The sequence below is a fragment of the Arctopsyche grandis genome, chromosome 13 (assembly GCF_051622035.1).
Source record: "Arctopsyche grandis isolate Sample6627 chromosome 13, ASM5162203v2, whole genome shotgun sequence".
In the NCBI taxonomy this organism is placed as follows: Eukaryota; Metazoa; Arthropoda; class Insecta; order Trichoptera; family Hydropsychidae; genus Arctopsyche; species Arctopsyche grandis.
In genome coordinates this window covers 6,710,917-6,726,244 of record NC_135367.1, presented here as the reverse complement: position 1 = coordinate 6,726,244, position 15,328 = coordinate 6,710,917, and the positions used below count along the sequence as shown (strand labels likewise).

Below are 15,328 nucleotides of genomic sequence, written 5' to 3'. Positions count from 1 at the left end.
AATTACACACAAGATTATTGCATTTATTCATCGGATATTGATAATCACGTAAATAATTTATTTGTACCAATTATTGAAACGTCAACGAAACATTCCCTTCGGCGTTGATAAAGTGAAACAATTTAAATTTTATCACAAATTCCAAACTTTCAGTTATCTCACTCAATAAACATACATACAATACAAATATTTACAAAATAAAATTTTCACAATTGTAAAATTTACCAAACGCTTAATACACACTTACCAATATGTATATAAATATTCTATTACTAAAAAAATAAATTTACACCAAACCGTCCACAATTAATAATGTGATATGACGGTAAATAAATAAATAATTTTTAGTTTTGAGTAATTTATCTGTTAATCGTGAACGAGGAATGGAAAATTACACGCATTGCCAAGCCCTACAACAAGTGTTGGTACTAAAATTATTCTCATTGCAGCGTTGTGTAACATTTGAGCCTAACTATCCACCAATAGCTCAATCGATATGTAGAGTAGATACGAGTACGGCTAAATTTTTCAATATCATATCGTTTCGATGTACGGCTTCTTCTTCTGTCTAACTCCGCGACTCTCGATATCTGATATGAACGAAGTCTCCTCGGAGGTTTGACTGAGCAGGTTAGGTTTGGTATCGGGAATCGCCGACGATCCAGCAGACGTGCACGCTTTTAACAAATCCGGTTCATTTTTCAAGATTTTAGCATTCTGGGGTCTACTTTGAACCTGTGACAATCGTTACATGAATGGAGCGAAATTTCATTTTACATAAAATATCCGTATAAGAAGCTTACAAGTTGGCCGTGAGTGAGAGACGAGTTTCTCTTCTCGGGTGTCGTGCTGAGCGGCTCGAGCGGAATCTCTTCAGATCTCGGTCTCGGCATTCGGGGTGAACCATCACGGGATCGGTTGTTTTTACTTGGCGAATCAAATTCGTACGTCATTAGTATACCATCACTTTCTATACTCAAAAGGTATCGTACAGAACGAGACCTACATCGATACATGCTATCAGCTAATATTCTCGTTTGCATTACTGTATTAAAACGACGATACTTCAAATGTACAATTAATATTTAACCCTTCGAGTGCTGACGTCTTTTCTGTTGAAAGCCCGCCACGCTGAAAATTTCGTCAACATTTCCAACTAGAATTATTTTGAAATCCAATAGAAAGCAGGTATAAAAATTGTAGCTAATCCAAACAAACCCCAGATAACTACCGCCGAGGATTTCGAGTTTTATAAAGGTGTGTTTAGACTCTCTATTATATCTTGCAACAATAATGTTACGTATATTAAAAAGAGCCGCCGAGTAATTGCGATCGGATTAGGCCGGGTAGCGTCCTGAGAGACCGTGTGACCGGTATAAGTGGTTTCAAGGATTGGCGACAGGCTAAGTGCAAGTAAGCTAAACAATGGCGACCGAGTTGGCTGTTATTGGTCCTTTCTCAGAATTGACCGGTACCGTGGGACCGAATGTCGTGGGAAGACATATCCGTACGTGACCATAATAATAGGTAAACAAATTAGACGTCGAAGATGTCCTGAGATTATAAGGCGATATCATGTCATTCAAATAACCAAGGCACTATCTGTCTACAGGATGCCTCTCTGGATGATAAGTGCTAAGATTCAAATACCTTGGTCACTAGCTGAATAAGCACTGAATGAATGAATTGGGGTTATTTGCGACAGAAGAATACCAGCTCACATTGCGTTGATATTAAGCACCGAGAGATAACTAGAAATAGAAAGCAGGTATAGAAATTGTAGCTAATCTAAACAAACCCTAGATAACTATCGCCGAGGATTTTGAGTTTTGTAAAGGTGTGTTTAGACTCTCTAATATATCTTGCAACAATATAAAATAAATAAAAGAAGTCTATTAATGAATGTATTTTTCCAAAACTAGTTCCATCTTCTTCATTGTTGTTGAAATGTAATGCTCACAATCTAAAATACTCAGCAGTTAGAGATTTCCATCGGGCAATTCTACTTTGGTTATAAATTAAGAAATTCCGGTCTAAACGAGTCTTTATAAACGTTGACAAATGAATGACACGGATTACACGAACCACGTTCGATGCATTTTTTTTCAATGCTACCTGGAAAGGCTTAGCGGGTAGTATTCTTATTTACTTTGTACATGTTCAAAATACGACGCCCATCGGCGTTTTTCAGGCCAATGGACTTGTTTGCAAAACGCGGATCGGCGTTGGTCAGCATTCAAAGGGTTAACCGTGTTACATACAAGTAAAGATATGTATCGATGTAGATTTCAACCTATATTATATTAAATACAATACCTATCTCGACTGAGTGTTCTGTCACGTCGCCTTTGGGCTTCAATATTATCTCGTAACATTCCCGTAGTCGGACTAGGACGTCTAAAGCCGATACTAGTACGTCTCTGTTCTCGACTTTCATGACTAGATGAAACTCTAATACGAAACAAAACGTCAATTAACTGTATATTCAATTTGATATAGCAAGAAATGAGCATATGTTGTATTTACCTAGCCCCACTTTGTATTGTGTTACTAAAATAAGATCCGGTAGCTTCTCGTTCATATCCCGGTATTGGCGGTGTGACATTACCTGAATTTCCTCCACTGGTGTCTGATGACCTGCTATGTATAATAATATATGCATTACATATGAATTTACATTGTACACACATTTAATATCAATTATACCTGTCTAAGTCTTTTGTTCTACTTCTGGGCAGAAGTCCGGTCATGTTATCTCGGCGTAAGGCTGCTGCGAATCCGGGAACCTTCACGCCGGTTGTGAATAATGGACGGTGTTCACGAGAGATGCGTGTTATAGTCGGAGCAGCCGGAGCGCCGGTTACGTCGATCAATCTCGCTATTTGCTGCATCTTTTTTTGCCGAGCTCTTGTTCGTCCCTACAAAAACTATCCTCAATTCACACTTATCGACATTTTTTTAAATAAAATATAATCAAACTCACTTTAGTAAGACGCTGCTTGGCAGCCATACAACGAATATGATCATCGAATACAAACTTCGCTTGGAGCAATGGCGCACGGCCTGAATTTCCAGTAGTTGAAGGTGGTTTGTAGATTGTAAGATGTAAGCATCGCGAATCATCTTTATCGCCGGAAACCTTTAAAAATCAGTGGATTAATTGAATTATTATTATAATAATCGCTGAGTTTGCACGTTCCGAAAACTACTTACTTCTAAATCTTGTAAATTTCCAACCAGTTTAGCGATGCCCCAGCCTAAACGCTGATCAGGCTCTACGAGTATAATTTGGATTGATTCAATCACCATAAACCTTCTAGACTTTTGTCCATCTTTCAAAACTATCGTACAAGCTATCAAATCTGAATTGTCTAAAAATAATGCACATAAATTAGAAATAAAACTAACAATTGAATAAAAAAAACTATAAATCTAAATCAATATTATAATTACTTAAATCTAAAACATTTCCAACTTGTTTATAATCAAGAGGATTTGTCAACGGCAGATGTAAATCAGGTTCTTCGTTCAAATTAAGCGACAATTCTCTAATCAAAAAATAAGCTCTTATAGCTCGTCGTGCTCTTTCAACCTGAAATATACGTAAAAAAATGATTTTATACATTTATATTTGATATATTGATGTATTATTATTATTAATATTATATATTAACGATATTGGTAGGGCAGATGATACATTAATATATATCATAGGCAATAATATTGATGTAATGTCTGAGATTTTAAATAAAGAATTAAATTATACAAGTGATTGGTTGTATTAAAATAAATTAAAGCTAAATGTGAAAAAGAAAAATTATTTAATGAAGTTAGAATTGATGATAACATTATTAAAATGTTGATAATATAAAATATCTAGGAATCCACATAGACTCGAGACTGAATTTGTAGATACATCTGAATACATAATTAAAAAAATGGCTAGATAAGATGGTGTCTTATGTACATAGGGTTAAGAAATATTTTAAGTAGAAAAAGTAAAGTTTTACAATTGTCTTGCCACACGTGGTTTGTTGTGTCACTGTGCTTAAAGGCTAAGAGAGTTATTTTAAATGTTGATAGATTAAAAAAAGTATTAGAAGTATGTTAGATGAATTGGGATGGATGAGTATTAAAAATAGTTTAAATCTTAGTACATTTTCTTTTGTTTATAAGTTAGATCATAAATTATTACCTAAGTATATTAAGGATTATACAATAAGAAATAGTAATATCCATAGTTATTATACCCGCCGTTATAATTGGTTTCGAGGATTATCTCCAGGCTTAAGTGCAAGTCGGCTAACAATGAGAGACCCCCGAATGCACCTAGCGGCGGTCACGTACTCGGATATGCAGTCCCACGCTTGCGTGTTGTCAGTTCTAAAAACTCCACGGGAAAGCGACTCGAAACCAATTATAACGGCGGCTCCTTTTAGCATAAGCTACAATACTATAAATAAGAACAATTTAGTTGTAGGTAGAGTAAGGAAAAAGAAGACAGCTGATGGAGTCTTTCACAGGGGTGTGCTCATGTACAATGCCCTACCTGAGTGTGTCAGGTCTTCTAAGACCAGTGGATGCATTATTGCGAGGTGCAAGGAGACACCTCTGTGAGAGACAGTGCATATATATTTAGTATATATAAAATTTTAGAGTTAAGTAATTAAGAATGTCTTTGAGCAAAAAAAGAAAGTGAATTAAATTAGCTAAATTATATAAATAAATAAATATATTCGGAATACGTGGATGAGAAGAATGGCAAGGGTAGCAGATATAGCGAAGAGATTTAAATGGCAATAGGTGAGTCACGTAGCTATTATAGAAGAAGGGATAAAAGTGATAAGCGAGCTCTTCACTCGCCCGTGAACATCGCGCCGCGACTCAATAAGTGTGGTGACATCTTTTTACTAACCCCTTATCGCCAGTGGCGTAGCTAGAAATTTTGGGCCCTGATGCAAAAATTTCTGCCCACTTCCTGGCCAGTTTGTTCGCTCCTGATTTTATTTCTTCGTATGAATTTCGTAATTTACTAACATTCTCAAATATACGATTCAAAACCAAAGTGGTTTCGTCTAAACTTTAAAGTAAGATCTCGTTTCTGCAATATTTTCGTACTCGAGCGGCTACACGCCTGATTTGTTATTGACACGCCTACTAAGCTTATACACATGTGTATAGCAGTGGCGTACGGTGAAATTGTTTCATATCGAGTATGTGCCATGATGCTTTGCATCACTCTACGCCAAAAACGGGGATCTTCGCAAAGCGGTATGCGACATGATTCCTTCATCGCCGAGTCGCTTCGTCGTCGTGACGTGGTCCCTTCGTCGCGGGACAAAACACGGGGGACGCCGCGAGGCGCGAACTCGAACGCGCGAAACGCACACACTCACATTTCGACTTACACGCATGGTGTTCACTGCCGCGCACGGCGCGAGTGTAGAGCCCGCTTTAGAATGGTAGAATGGTATTCGAGAGGATGGAAACATGTGAAAAGAGCACTATAAGGAAGATGGGTAGACGAAATTAGAAAAAGTGTAGGTTGAGCGAAACAGAGACGAATAGAGAGGCTTTCATCCAGAAGTGAATGGTTAGTGACTGTAGATGATGATGATATACATATATATACACACCTCTCCACATGGAAGTCTTTTAGTAAAGGCAATACCAGTCATCGGAGTACCAGTAGGTGGCAAAAGTATAGCGGAATCCATACAAAGCCACTCCACATTTAAAGGACGTTTACACATTTCACAATATCTGAAATTTACAATAGGTATAACACAAACATATTGATATGAAGCCGAGTTTCAAAATGCATAGAATACTTACTCATCTTCAAACATGTCTAAAAATATCCCATCAGTCTTATAATAGTTTCTAACAAGATCGGCAGCTTTGAGTCGAGCGTCTTCTACAGCCTTGCCTCTTCTTTCGACAGCACTATAGGTAACGTTTGCAGTTTTTATCGCATTACCCAAAGCGATTATGCCACCGGCCGCTTGCGATAGTATCTTCAAGCTCAATTCTAAACTTACAATTCGCACTCTACTAGCTGAAATGACAATGATACTAAAAAAAACAGCTCAAATTTGCAATCGTAGAATGGTATTACAATTTTGCTTACATGGTTGACAACTGAGATGTACAATGTTAATTAATTTATCAACTAAAGTTTCGCTGTACAACGGTGTGGAATTCACTATGGTTGTGGATGTTGACGGTTCTCTGCTATTATCTTCTGATACACTACTTTCGGATTTCACACTCGGATCCAAAATAACACTTAATAATTCTTTATTTATACCTGAAACAATATTTTAATAAAAATTACTAAAGCAAAAAAATACAGTAAGAAGTGTTTTAATTCCGGTGTTATATACCTTCTGGAAAGTCCGAAGCAATGAAAAAATAATATATATTTAGTTAATAGACAATTTTATTTAATAAACCATACATTTAATACTGAGCAACAAAAAAAATCACGTTTTTTACTTACCAGAGAGGGGGCTTTGTTTTACTAAGTTTTACTAAATCTTTACTAAGTTTGACCCACTGAATTCGAATATGATAATGATTTTTGTTGGTTTACACTATATACGCGATTTTATAGATTTTTAAAAATGCGTACTTTTTAAAGACTAACTTTGATAGGAAACGATCGACCTGGAGTCACAAATCCAAGGTTTGGCCAGCAGCAACCAGTGGAACTCGAACCCGTAACCACTATGTTCAAAAGCATATATGCTAACCACTAACTAAACTAGTCCATGCTGCTGATCATAAATAAAATCATTTACCGCTCGAATTAGTACTTTCAGATAATAAAACAATATTCAGATTGAAAACCAATTCTTTTAAATACAGTGGAATGTAAAACTGGCCCAATGGAGACATAATATAATAGGTTGAGAAAAATTGTGTATGTTCGACTTTTAAAATTAGCTAGATAATTAATTATACATATTTTAAAGCTATAAAAATCACAATCAATAGAAGAAACATCTGACTATCGATTCCAAAACTCATTTTTGCCACAGCAATAGTAGATTTTGAATTTAAGACTGCAAAATCTAAAAATATATAAAAAGTATGCATATTTAAAAATCTCTAAAAAATATATAGAAAAAACACGCTCTTAATGCGTCGTTCAAAGCCTCCTCAATTTCGTTCAAACCCACCCCACATTGGGGAGGGTTTGAACAAAATTCGACTTTGCGTAGAAAGCCCTAAATACTATTTAAAGTATTTATTTTTAACTTTTATCTTATTTAATTCTCTTGACCAAGGCTGTAGATAGTATTTGTAATAAAAATAAAATGTAAAATATTTATTGTATCTACAGTATTTGAGAAGGTATAAAAATCGTTCAAACCCTCCACCCTCTCCCCTACATAAAAAAAAGTTTTTTAAAAACATACCTCTTCTATAATTTGTATATAAAATTATTATTAAATACCAATAATTTTATTTTACTACCGCCATCTATGTTTAAAACTAATAAACAAACGGTGGATAAACGTCAACGACTATCCCGCCGGGCAGATTTCAAACGCGTCTTACACGATATTTGTATATACACATTTATTTATATTGATGACCAAAATGAGCAATATGGCAAAGTATGAAAACGATCAGATAAGAGGCAAACTTTGTCCTGAATTGTAATCGTAAGTGAAACGTAAAGGAGGTATGTAAAAATGGGTATATTTCAAACGAGAGAAAACCAACAAAAATCATCGTCATATTCGAATTCAGTGGGTCAATATAATAGTAACGATAGATTGGTCTCCACTCAAGTACTATTTTTTGTTGCTCAAACTGTAATTAACTAACCTTTATTGTTGATCAAAGCGTACAGAAGACACAATGCAAACAATGCAATATAGTCATTTTCAGAGCAGTCTAAAGATTTCAATATGGTTTCTAAGAACGGCTTGGTTTCAATGTGTATGTTTACTTTTTTGGCTTCGATCGGGTTGTCTTCCGTAATCGGAGAATTTATACTCGACAAAGCGATCTTTTCTTTCTCCTCGTCGGTTATGTTCAAATTGGCATCTAGCGCCGTATCTGAATTGTTCGATTCAACACCGGAATCTTGTATCGGCGAATCGGGAGAGTTCTCCGGTCGGTCATTACTCATGCTCAAATTGTATTTTTCGAAGGCTTCTTTCAGAGTTGTGTCGATGCCGGCGTCGATCAAGTCTTCGCACGAGTCGTTTCTAGTGCTCGAATTCTCGCTGACGTGTGACGTAGACGGCAAGGAATTCGACACGAGATCCGGATCCATATCGCAGCTGGACTGGTCGTTGAAGTGCTCGGCGTCGGCGTAATTCCCGATTGCGATTTCACTCGCAACGTCATATTTCATAGAAGTGTTTGTCGCCAATGCTTTCTCTAACGTTTCGGACGGCTTGCAGAATTCTAATTTAATACCAGTTTTTCTATTTAAATAATTTTCTATTATATTATTAGCTCCGTCGTCGAACACCGAGTCGTTCGAGTGGAGAATTATCCATGCGAGTGCATGCACCAGAGGAGCGTGGGTTATAATTAAAAACACTTGAGACAACAGAAACAGTGAGACGACGCAAGACACGCGCGGCTTCTGTTCTTCGTCGGCGTCGTCAAATTTCGATTGGGAATGTTCAGAAGTGCCGAGGTCTATTCCTTTATGGCTGAGGATCGCGGCCAAGTTTCTCGTGATCGTTTCTATGTGCTGGATTTGTTCAGTATTGGCGTGAGGCTTTTTTGCAAGATGTTTAATTTTATGCGAGTTTCCGCTGGTCAGCGAGTAGATATATAAAGGTATCAATAATTTATGGAGCAAATGTTCAGTGAGCACTTGATTTAAGTCTGGTATGTTGAGACAAAGAATATCGTTCAGGTAATGGAGGTGATCCAAATGTTCGGCTACCAAATCATCCAACTTCTGTTGAGATTGGTGACTGAAAAAAGCAAATAAACTGTTTTTAAATCGAATTAAACAATTAAAAATGCATTTATTATCATACAAGCCATGCACTTACTCTGCATCGTTTCTGACGCAAGAATCCAATTCTAAAATGTGTTTTCCAATAAACCAAACCAAGTTGCTAAAATATGGAGCGGCAGTCCTAAAAAAACAACATTATTCGATTACAATTACATACAATGTCATATATAAACTAGTGTTGTACCCGATGAAATATCATCGCATAGGTTATGTCATATTGAGTTATTAAATAAAAAAAATTAAAAGAAATGTTTCTGTCCTGTGTTTGATCCGCACACGATCGTATTTTTTTCAAATACCTTTTAAATATATGTAGGGTTGGAATTGAACGAAAGACTGATGTATGGGCTATGGCTGAGAAAGAGTATGTTACGACTGATTGTGAGAAGGGGATGAAAAGGGGCAGAGATATAACGGTTAGTCGCAGTTGGACCTGTACTCCGCGCGGTTGGTCACATAACCTCCGCACGTATCGTCTTAATAAACAACATGACTGAAAACGCACGTGTTTGATCTTCACCTAAACCGCCACATCCCAACGGTGGTCCTGAACAGCATCACCTGTCAGGATTCTCTACCACATATATATAATTTAATATATATGTATATTTAATTGTTTAATATAAAAAAAATGATAATAAGAAGAGGCTAGTAAAAACTACCTACCTACCTACATATAAACAATATAAAACACCAATAGAAAAATTAATTAATTAATTAAATAACTAAATGCTCAGAGACTAGCTTAGAGGAAACATTGGTAGCAAACAGTATATATAGAAGTTGTTTGTTGATCTGTTATTATGTTTGTATTATATTCTTACGTTTTTCTGGCAGTTTTTTAACTGTGACGTACACACATATGTCGAATTGAAACGACTAATTATAGTACGGTGAGCGTTATCTTACACAGACACACAGAATAGCGATATTATAATATATATACCTATACATATACATGATATATGATGACTAGTGTTGTAACCGATGACATACCATTGCATTTTAAGTTATTAAATAAAAAAAAATTAAAAGAAATGTGTCGTCGGTTATGTGTTCGATCTGCACACGGTCGAATTTTTTTTAAATATCTTCAATTTAATTGTTTAATATGAAAAACAAAGGTAAAAACTACCTAACTATCTACATGTAAGCAATATAAAACACCAATAGAACAAATAATGAAACAAATTTTCAATAGATGGCGGTAAATTCTGTGCCAAGCGGAAACATTAGTAGCGATCAGTATATATATAAGTTTTTTCTTTTATTGTATTCGTATATACGTTTTGGCAGTGGTATGACTATGACTATTATATGTAATACGGCGAGCGTTATCTTACACAGACACACAGAATAGCGATATTATATATATATATATATATATATATATATATATATATATATATATATATATATGATAAAATTAATAATAAATATAAATAAGATGTTTAACAGAATGTAGTTTTGAAAATAAACTCGACTATATCAAACTTGTTCTCCTGTAATATTGTATAGGAAGATTGTATCAGAAGAATATCGAACTCAAAGACATTCCACTTTCTTTTTCTTCCGAAAATTGTATTATTTTAAATTATTATATATTACAAACAAACCTATCTCTGATGAATCTGAGCATGCTAGCATCTTCCACTTTGTACACGTTCAACGTTAGAGTTCGCACGGCAATTCTAACCATAGATTCTCGGTGATTGAAAAATTTGATGGCTTCAGTATATAAAGGAAAATCATTTGTATGCTGAAACAATATATAAACAGGATTAAATTCATACAAAAAAAAAGAAATGCTAAAAATGATAACTTCAATTAAAAAAAATACATACTTCATTGTAAAAAAAGTGAATTGTGTGACCGTTTAATTTGAAACTTAAAGTCTTCAGAAAGGATATGTAGTATGCCATCACTTCTTCGTCAGAAAAGTCGAATTTATGTACTATTATTGAATTTACATGATTGTTACTAAGTAGATAGTCTGAAATTGATAAATCGAAAAAGTAACACAAGTTATCAATTTCGTGCTATTTATAAATACATATTACGTAATATTAACGAGTACACTAACAGAGTGACGTTTCATTTCTTATATTTTCAAAGAGAATATTGAGTGTTTGCAACAGCTGTACGCAGACATAAGAAGATCCTCCGCTTCTTTGACGCATTATGCGTAGGAAAAATGAAAGCATATTCTTCTCCAAAAAGAAACTGAAAGTGAAATTTGAACATCAAATTTATAGAATATGTATACGCATTTATGTATGTAATGAAAACGGAGAGCAAAAATCATTACTCAAACACGGAGCTATCATTTTGATCGCCCCAAATCAAAATTTCAGCGATGGATCTCAACGACTCGACGAGAAGACCTCTGTTGTGTTCCGAGACTGTTTGATTCCTCGCCAACACATTGTATAAATACTTGAGATGTTCCAATGAATGAGGATTCTTCGGCTTTCCCCAGCCGCCGCCGAACCAACTCCTACTTCTGAACATGGTTACTTCAACTTTCTACTACGGAATTTTATTTGAGACGTCGTTTGCATAACGTCTTCATAGCGAAAGAATCTGAAAATTAATATGATTAAAATTAGCATTAAAAAACATTAAGATATGATTCAATTTCAACACCTTTTTCATTCATAAAATACAATTTTCATAGAAATATCTAGATGTTTTACCGATCAGCCCTTTTCAATACTGCACATTTGATTATGTATGATATATACATATAACCAGTAGAATAGTGGTTAGCATATAATATAATAGATTGGTCACGGATTCAAATCCCACTGGTTTCTGTTGGCCAGACCTTGGATTTATGACTCCAAGTCGATCGTTTCCTATCAGAGTTTGCCAATTTATCTCATTTTCATTGAAACGATTCCAACAACTTGGCAACCATACCCATTTTCTCGCAAAATATCGAGTTTTCAGCAATCTCGAATTGTATAAAATGCTGCAAATTTACACATTTGACCATAAATGTTTTTGTGGATGTTAATTGATATGTATTTCGCTGAATTGTTTAAAAAAAATGCTGTAAATTTACAAATTTGACCATAGATGTCTCCGTGCATGTTAATTGATATGAATTTACTTTGCATAATAATACTTATATCAAATGTACAATGTTTCTGGCCAGGAAGGCGCATTGGTGTTAATCTGTAAGGCCTTTTTGGTATAAATTAAAAAAATATATAATATATATAATGCTGGCTTATAAAATCAGACGGTATACCAAATTTGATAGAACCAAGTCGAAAACTAAATTTTTATAAAGTACAAAAAAATTATCACCTTTATATAATAGATATTGCATATTTCACATACATTTTTTAGGTTAAAATATACAATTGATTCTATTAATTGCTTAGAGATAAACTCGGGAACTCGTAACACTAGAATAGTTATTGAAATATGAGTATAATTCTACAATATGACAAAACAGTCAAAGAGAGATCAAAATACACTGCTAAGCTTAACGTATATGCAAAGCATTGGCAATGTACTCGTCACAACGGAAAATCGGTATTGCGTCGTCTGTGTTATAATCCAATTTTATTTGTAGCATTTGTAGGTTATGTTCGTTATACACATATGTTGTGTTATAGAAGCAAGGCAGCTGTGAGAGTCGAATGCCAAATGTGTATTCAGCTGGTGTGTGATGACGAAATTTGACAGAAAAAGGAATGATGCGAATTGGTGGGGGATTGAGGAGTTGGGGGCTCACTTTGATTGAGAGGGGCGTAGCGCCTTCTGTCAAACGTCAGACACTCCTTTTCCCCACAATACTCCTGCCCGAAAACCCACACCACCTCTTTTGCCACCACCACCCGCCAATTAGACGTTTATTTTCATCGTAACACACTCATTCTCGACCATTTACTATTTAATGTAATTGTTATATTTAATTTAATTTATACTTTTTATCACCGATTACACACGTTTATGTTCGACTTAAATGTTACAACATTATTTAAAATGGTATTTGAATTTTGCAAACATAAAATTTCAAACTTATAGGCAGTCGCCATAGATATATAATATAAGTACATAGATGGGCCCTGACGCGTGATTTTGGTCGGAGATCTTGTCGTCACTAACTGAGGGGTGCGGGGGGTTTAACTAGCGGGGAAGTTGGAAAAAAAGGCTTTTTTCCCTACGACGCAGCGATCGTCGTTTTTTTCACCACTTCCCCGTTAGTTAAACCCCCCGCACCCCTCAGTTAGTGACCATAAGATCTCCGCATATCTATCGACAAGATCTCCGCAATTGACCTTTCCTACTGAGAGTTGGATCATGCACTACTTTGTTTGTGCATGGTCCAAAAGGGTGACCGGTTTAGAGCGTGAAGGCGTATCTATGGTATTATGTACATATCTATGGCAGTCGCTTCTTTTTGCATTGGTTCGGTGATTATTGCCCACAAAGCACTCGCCCAAAAGTTACTAAAATCTCTATAATGGAACATCTGGCAGCCGAAAAGACCATCATACTGACGAGAACTCGATTTCAAATATTCAATATTCGCGATTTTCATGGCAAAAATCGTCTTTTAGGCGATCGCAATATGCGTAATAATCCAATTACCCCTTGTATTGTACTTGTTCCTTTTATTATATGTAGAGCCGGCCAACTTGGAGAAACAGTGGATTTCAAAGCACTCGGACCTTTTGTATTAAAGAAGCTATGGAGGATGAACGAATGAGACAACTGGCATGTTAATGCACGTGTTTATTATATGACAGCTGAAGACAGAGTGAGTAGTGGCTCTCCGAACCCGGCCGAGTTGGTTCCCACTCGCAGGAAGGCAACCAAACTCGACCATGTCGTATAAGCGAGCCGCCACAAAGCCATGAAAAAGTGAAAACGATTTTATTTATTTAACTGCTATGAATAGTGTGCCGCTAGGGGTGGTGTCACCTGATGTTGCCCCCCCCCCCCCTATCAACTTCCCCATGGTGTCATTTCGTTTTAGATCATTCAGGTTTTTTTATATTTTTTTTAGTAAATTACATTCGTCGTTATTAAGGAGCTCTAAATAAACGACTAATGCGAAAAAATGATAAACAGGTGTTTTATATGTTTAAAACGTGTTTAGTCATCATGTACTGACAAAAACGATTAATCGGGATGAAATGTGTGAAGGGACTCTGATATTCAGTAGATCGAGGATAGATCGTTTCTGGATTGCGTCTCTATCTGGCTGAACCAGTTAATCTTTAGGTACATACATACACTGATTTCTCAGGAATTCGAACAAAAGCAAACTATGGCTCATAATTGATGCTATATATAGCGGCACCAGACGGATGTCGCGGTAGCTGTATAAATATAGAAAGCTGTATATATACAGAAATTGCAATGAGGCGTGTAGCCGCTCGAGGACCGTCATACAACGAATATGTTGAACTACCCTTTTTTCAATTTGAACAATTTGGTGTCACCCCAAAATTGGTGTCACCCGGTACGGACCCCCCCCCCCCCGCATGGGCCTAGTGACGCTTCTGGCTATGGAGATACAAACGGATCCACGACGGAACGCTTAATGATTAGTCACCGGACCCAGAAGGTGCCGCGTATTGTTCAAAGGTTGTAAATGCATTGTTAAAGGTTTGCTGAACCTTTTTTACAAAGGATTTACAACAATGGAACAATGGATAGCACTGTGACTATCCAGTGTCTATTAATGATACATCGTTCCCGACAAAATGAACACGCGACATAATGTCTACGGACAAAACGCTAACGCGAAAAAATGTCTACGGACAATAATTATAACGCGACATAATGTCTACGGACAAAATGACACTTCCATTTCCATCTCAACTATATGAGGTCCAAAGACGACAGTCGTCCCACTTGCTTCTTCTTGGAAAAATATTTGGATTTTTATTTAATTTGAATTTTATAACAACCCCAACAAAACAATTTACAGATTTTAACGGAAAATGAGTCTCCTTGAATACATTCCTTTAATATTGTATTTATGTCATGTATTATTCTGATTTTTTGGGGAAAAATTTTTTTGGGGTGTATGCGTATACATATTCAATATTAAAACCGCTGCTTATACATATTCAAGAACCATTTCATAGGGAGTTCTTTAATTTAGTTTCATTCTTCAATTGAATTCAATTAAATTTAGGAAAAATAAAAAAAAATCGTCCTCTCTTATTTTCTATTTTATTCAACTGATTATAGATTGCTTTTATAACTGTTGGATATGGATATTTATGTAAATTAAATATTCTACAAACTTTTGATAGCTCTTCTTAGTTTGATGCAGAAAACCACAATGTATGTAGATAT

General features: G+C 35.6%; 1 protein-coding gene across 1 annotated transcript; it reads right to left on the bottom strand.

Annotated features, from left to right (window-relative positions):
* ema (C-type lectin domain containing ema) lies at positions 1-12,890 on the bottom strand. Its single transcript, XM_077445142.1, has 18 exons — positions 12,747-12,890; positions 11,307-11,581; positions 11,082-11,221; positions 10,843-10,991; positions 10,615-10,757; positions 9,033-9,119; positions 7,840-8,951; positions 6,131-6,310; positions 5,836-6,058; positions 5,637-5,763; positions 3,454-3,592; positions 3,214-3,371; positions 2,984-3,139; positions 2,707-2,918; positions 2,527-2,640; positions 2,317-2,451; positions 804-927; positions 1-735 (listed from the first exon to the last, which is right to left on the bottom strand). Exons 2-18 carry the CDS (start codon positions 11,507-11,509, stop codon positions 535-537), a joined length of 3,603 nt encoding a protein of 1,200 aa, XP_077301268.1. The 5' UTR covers positions 11,510-11,581; positions 12,747-12,890; the 3' UTR covers positions 1-534.
* Between the last annotated feature and the right edge of the window lie 2,438 nt (positions 12,891-15,328).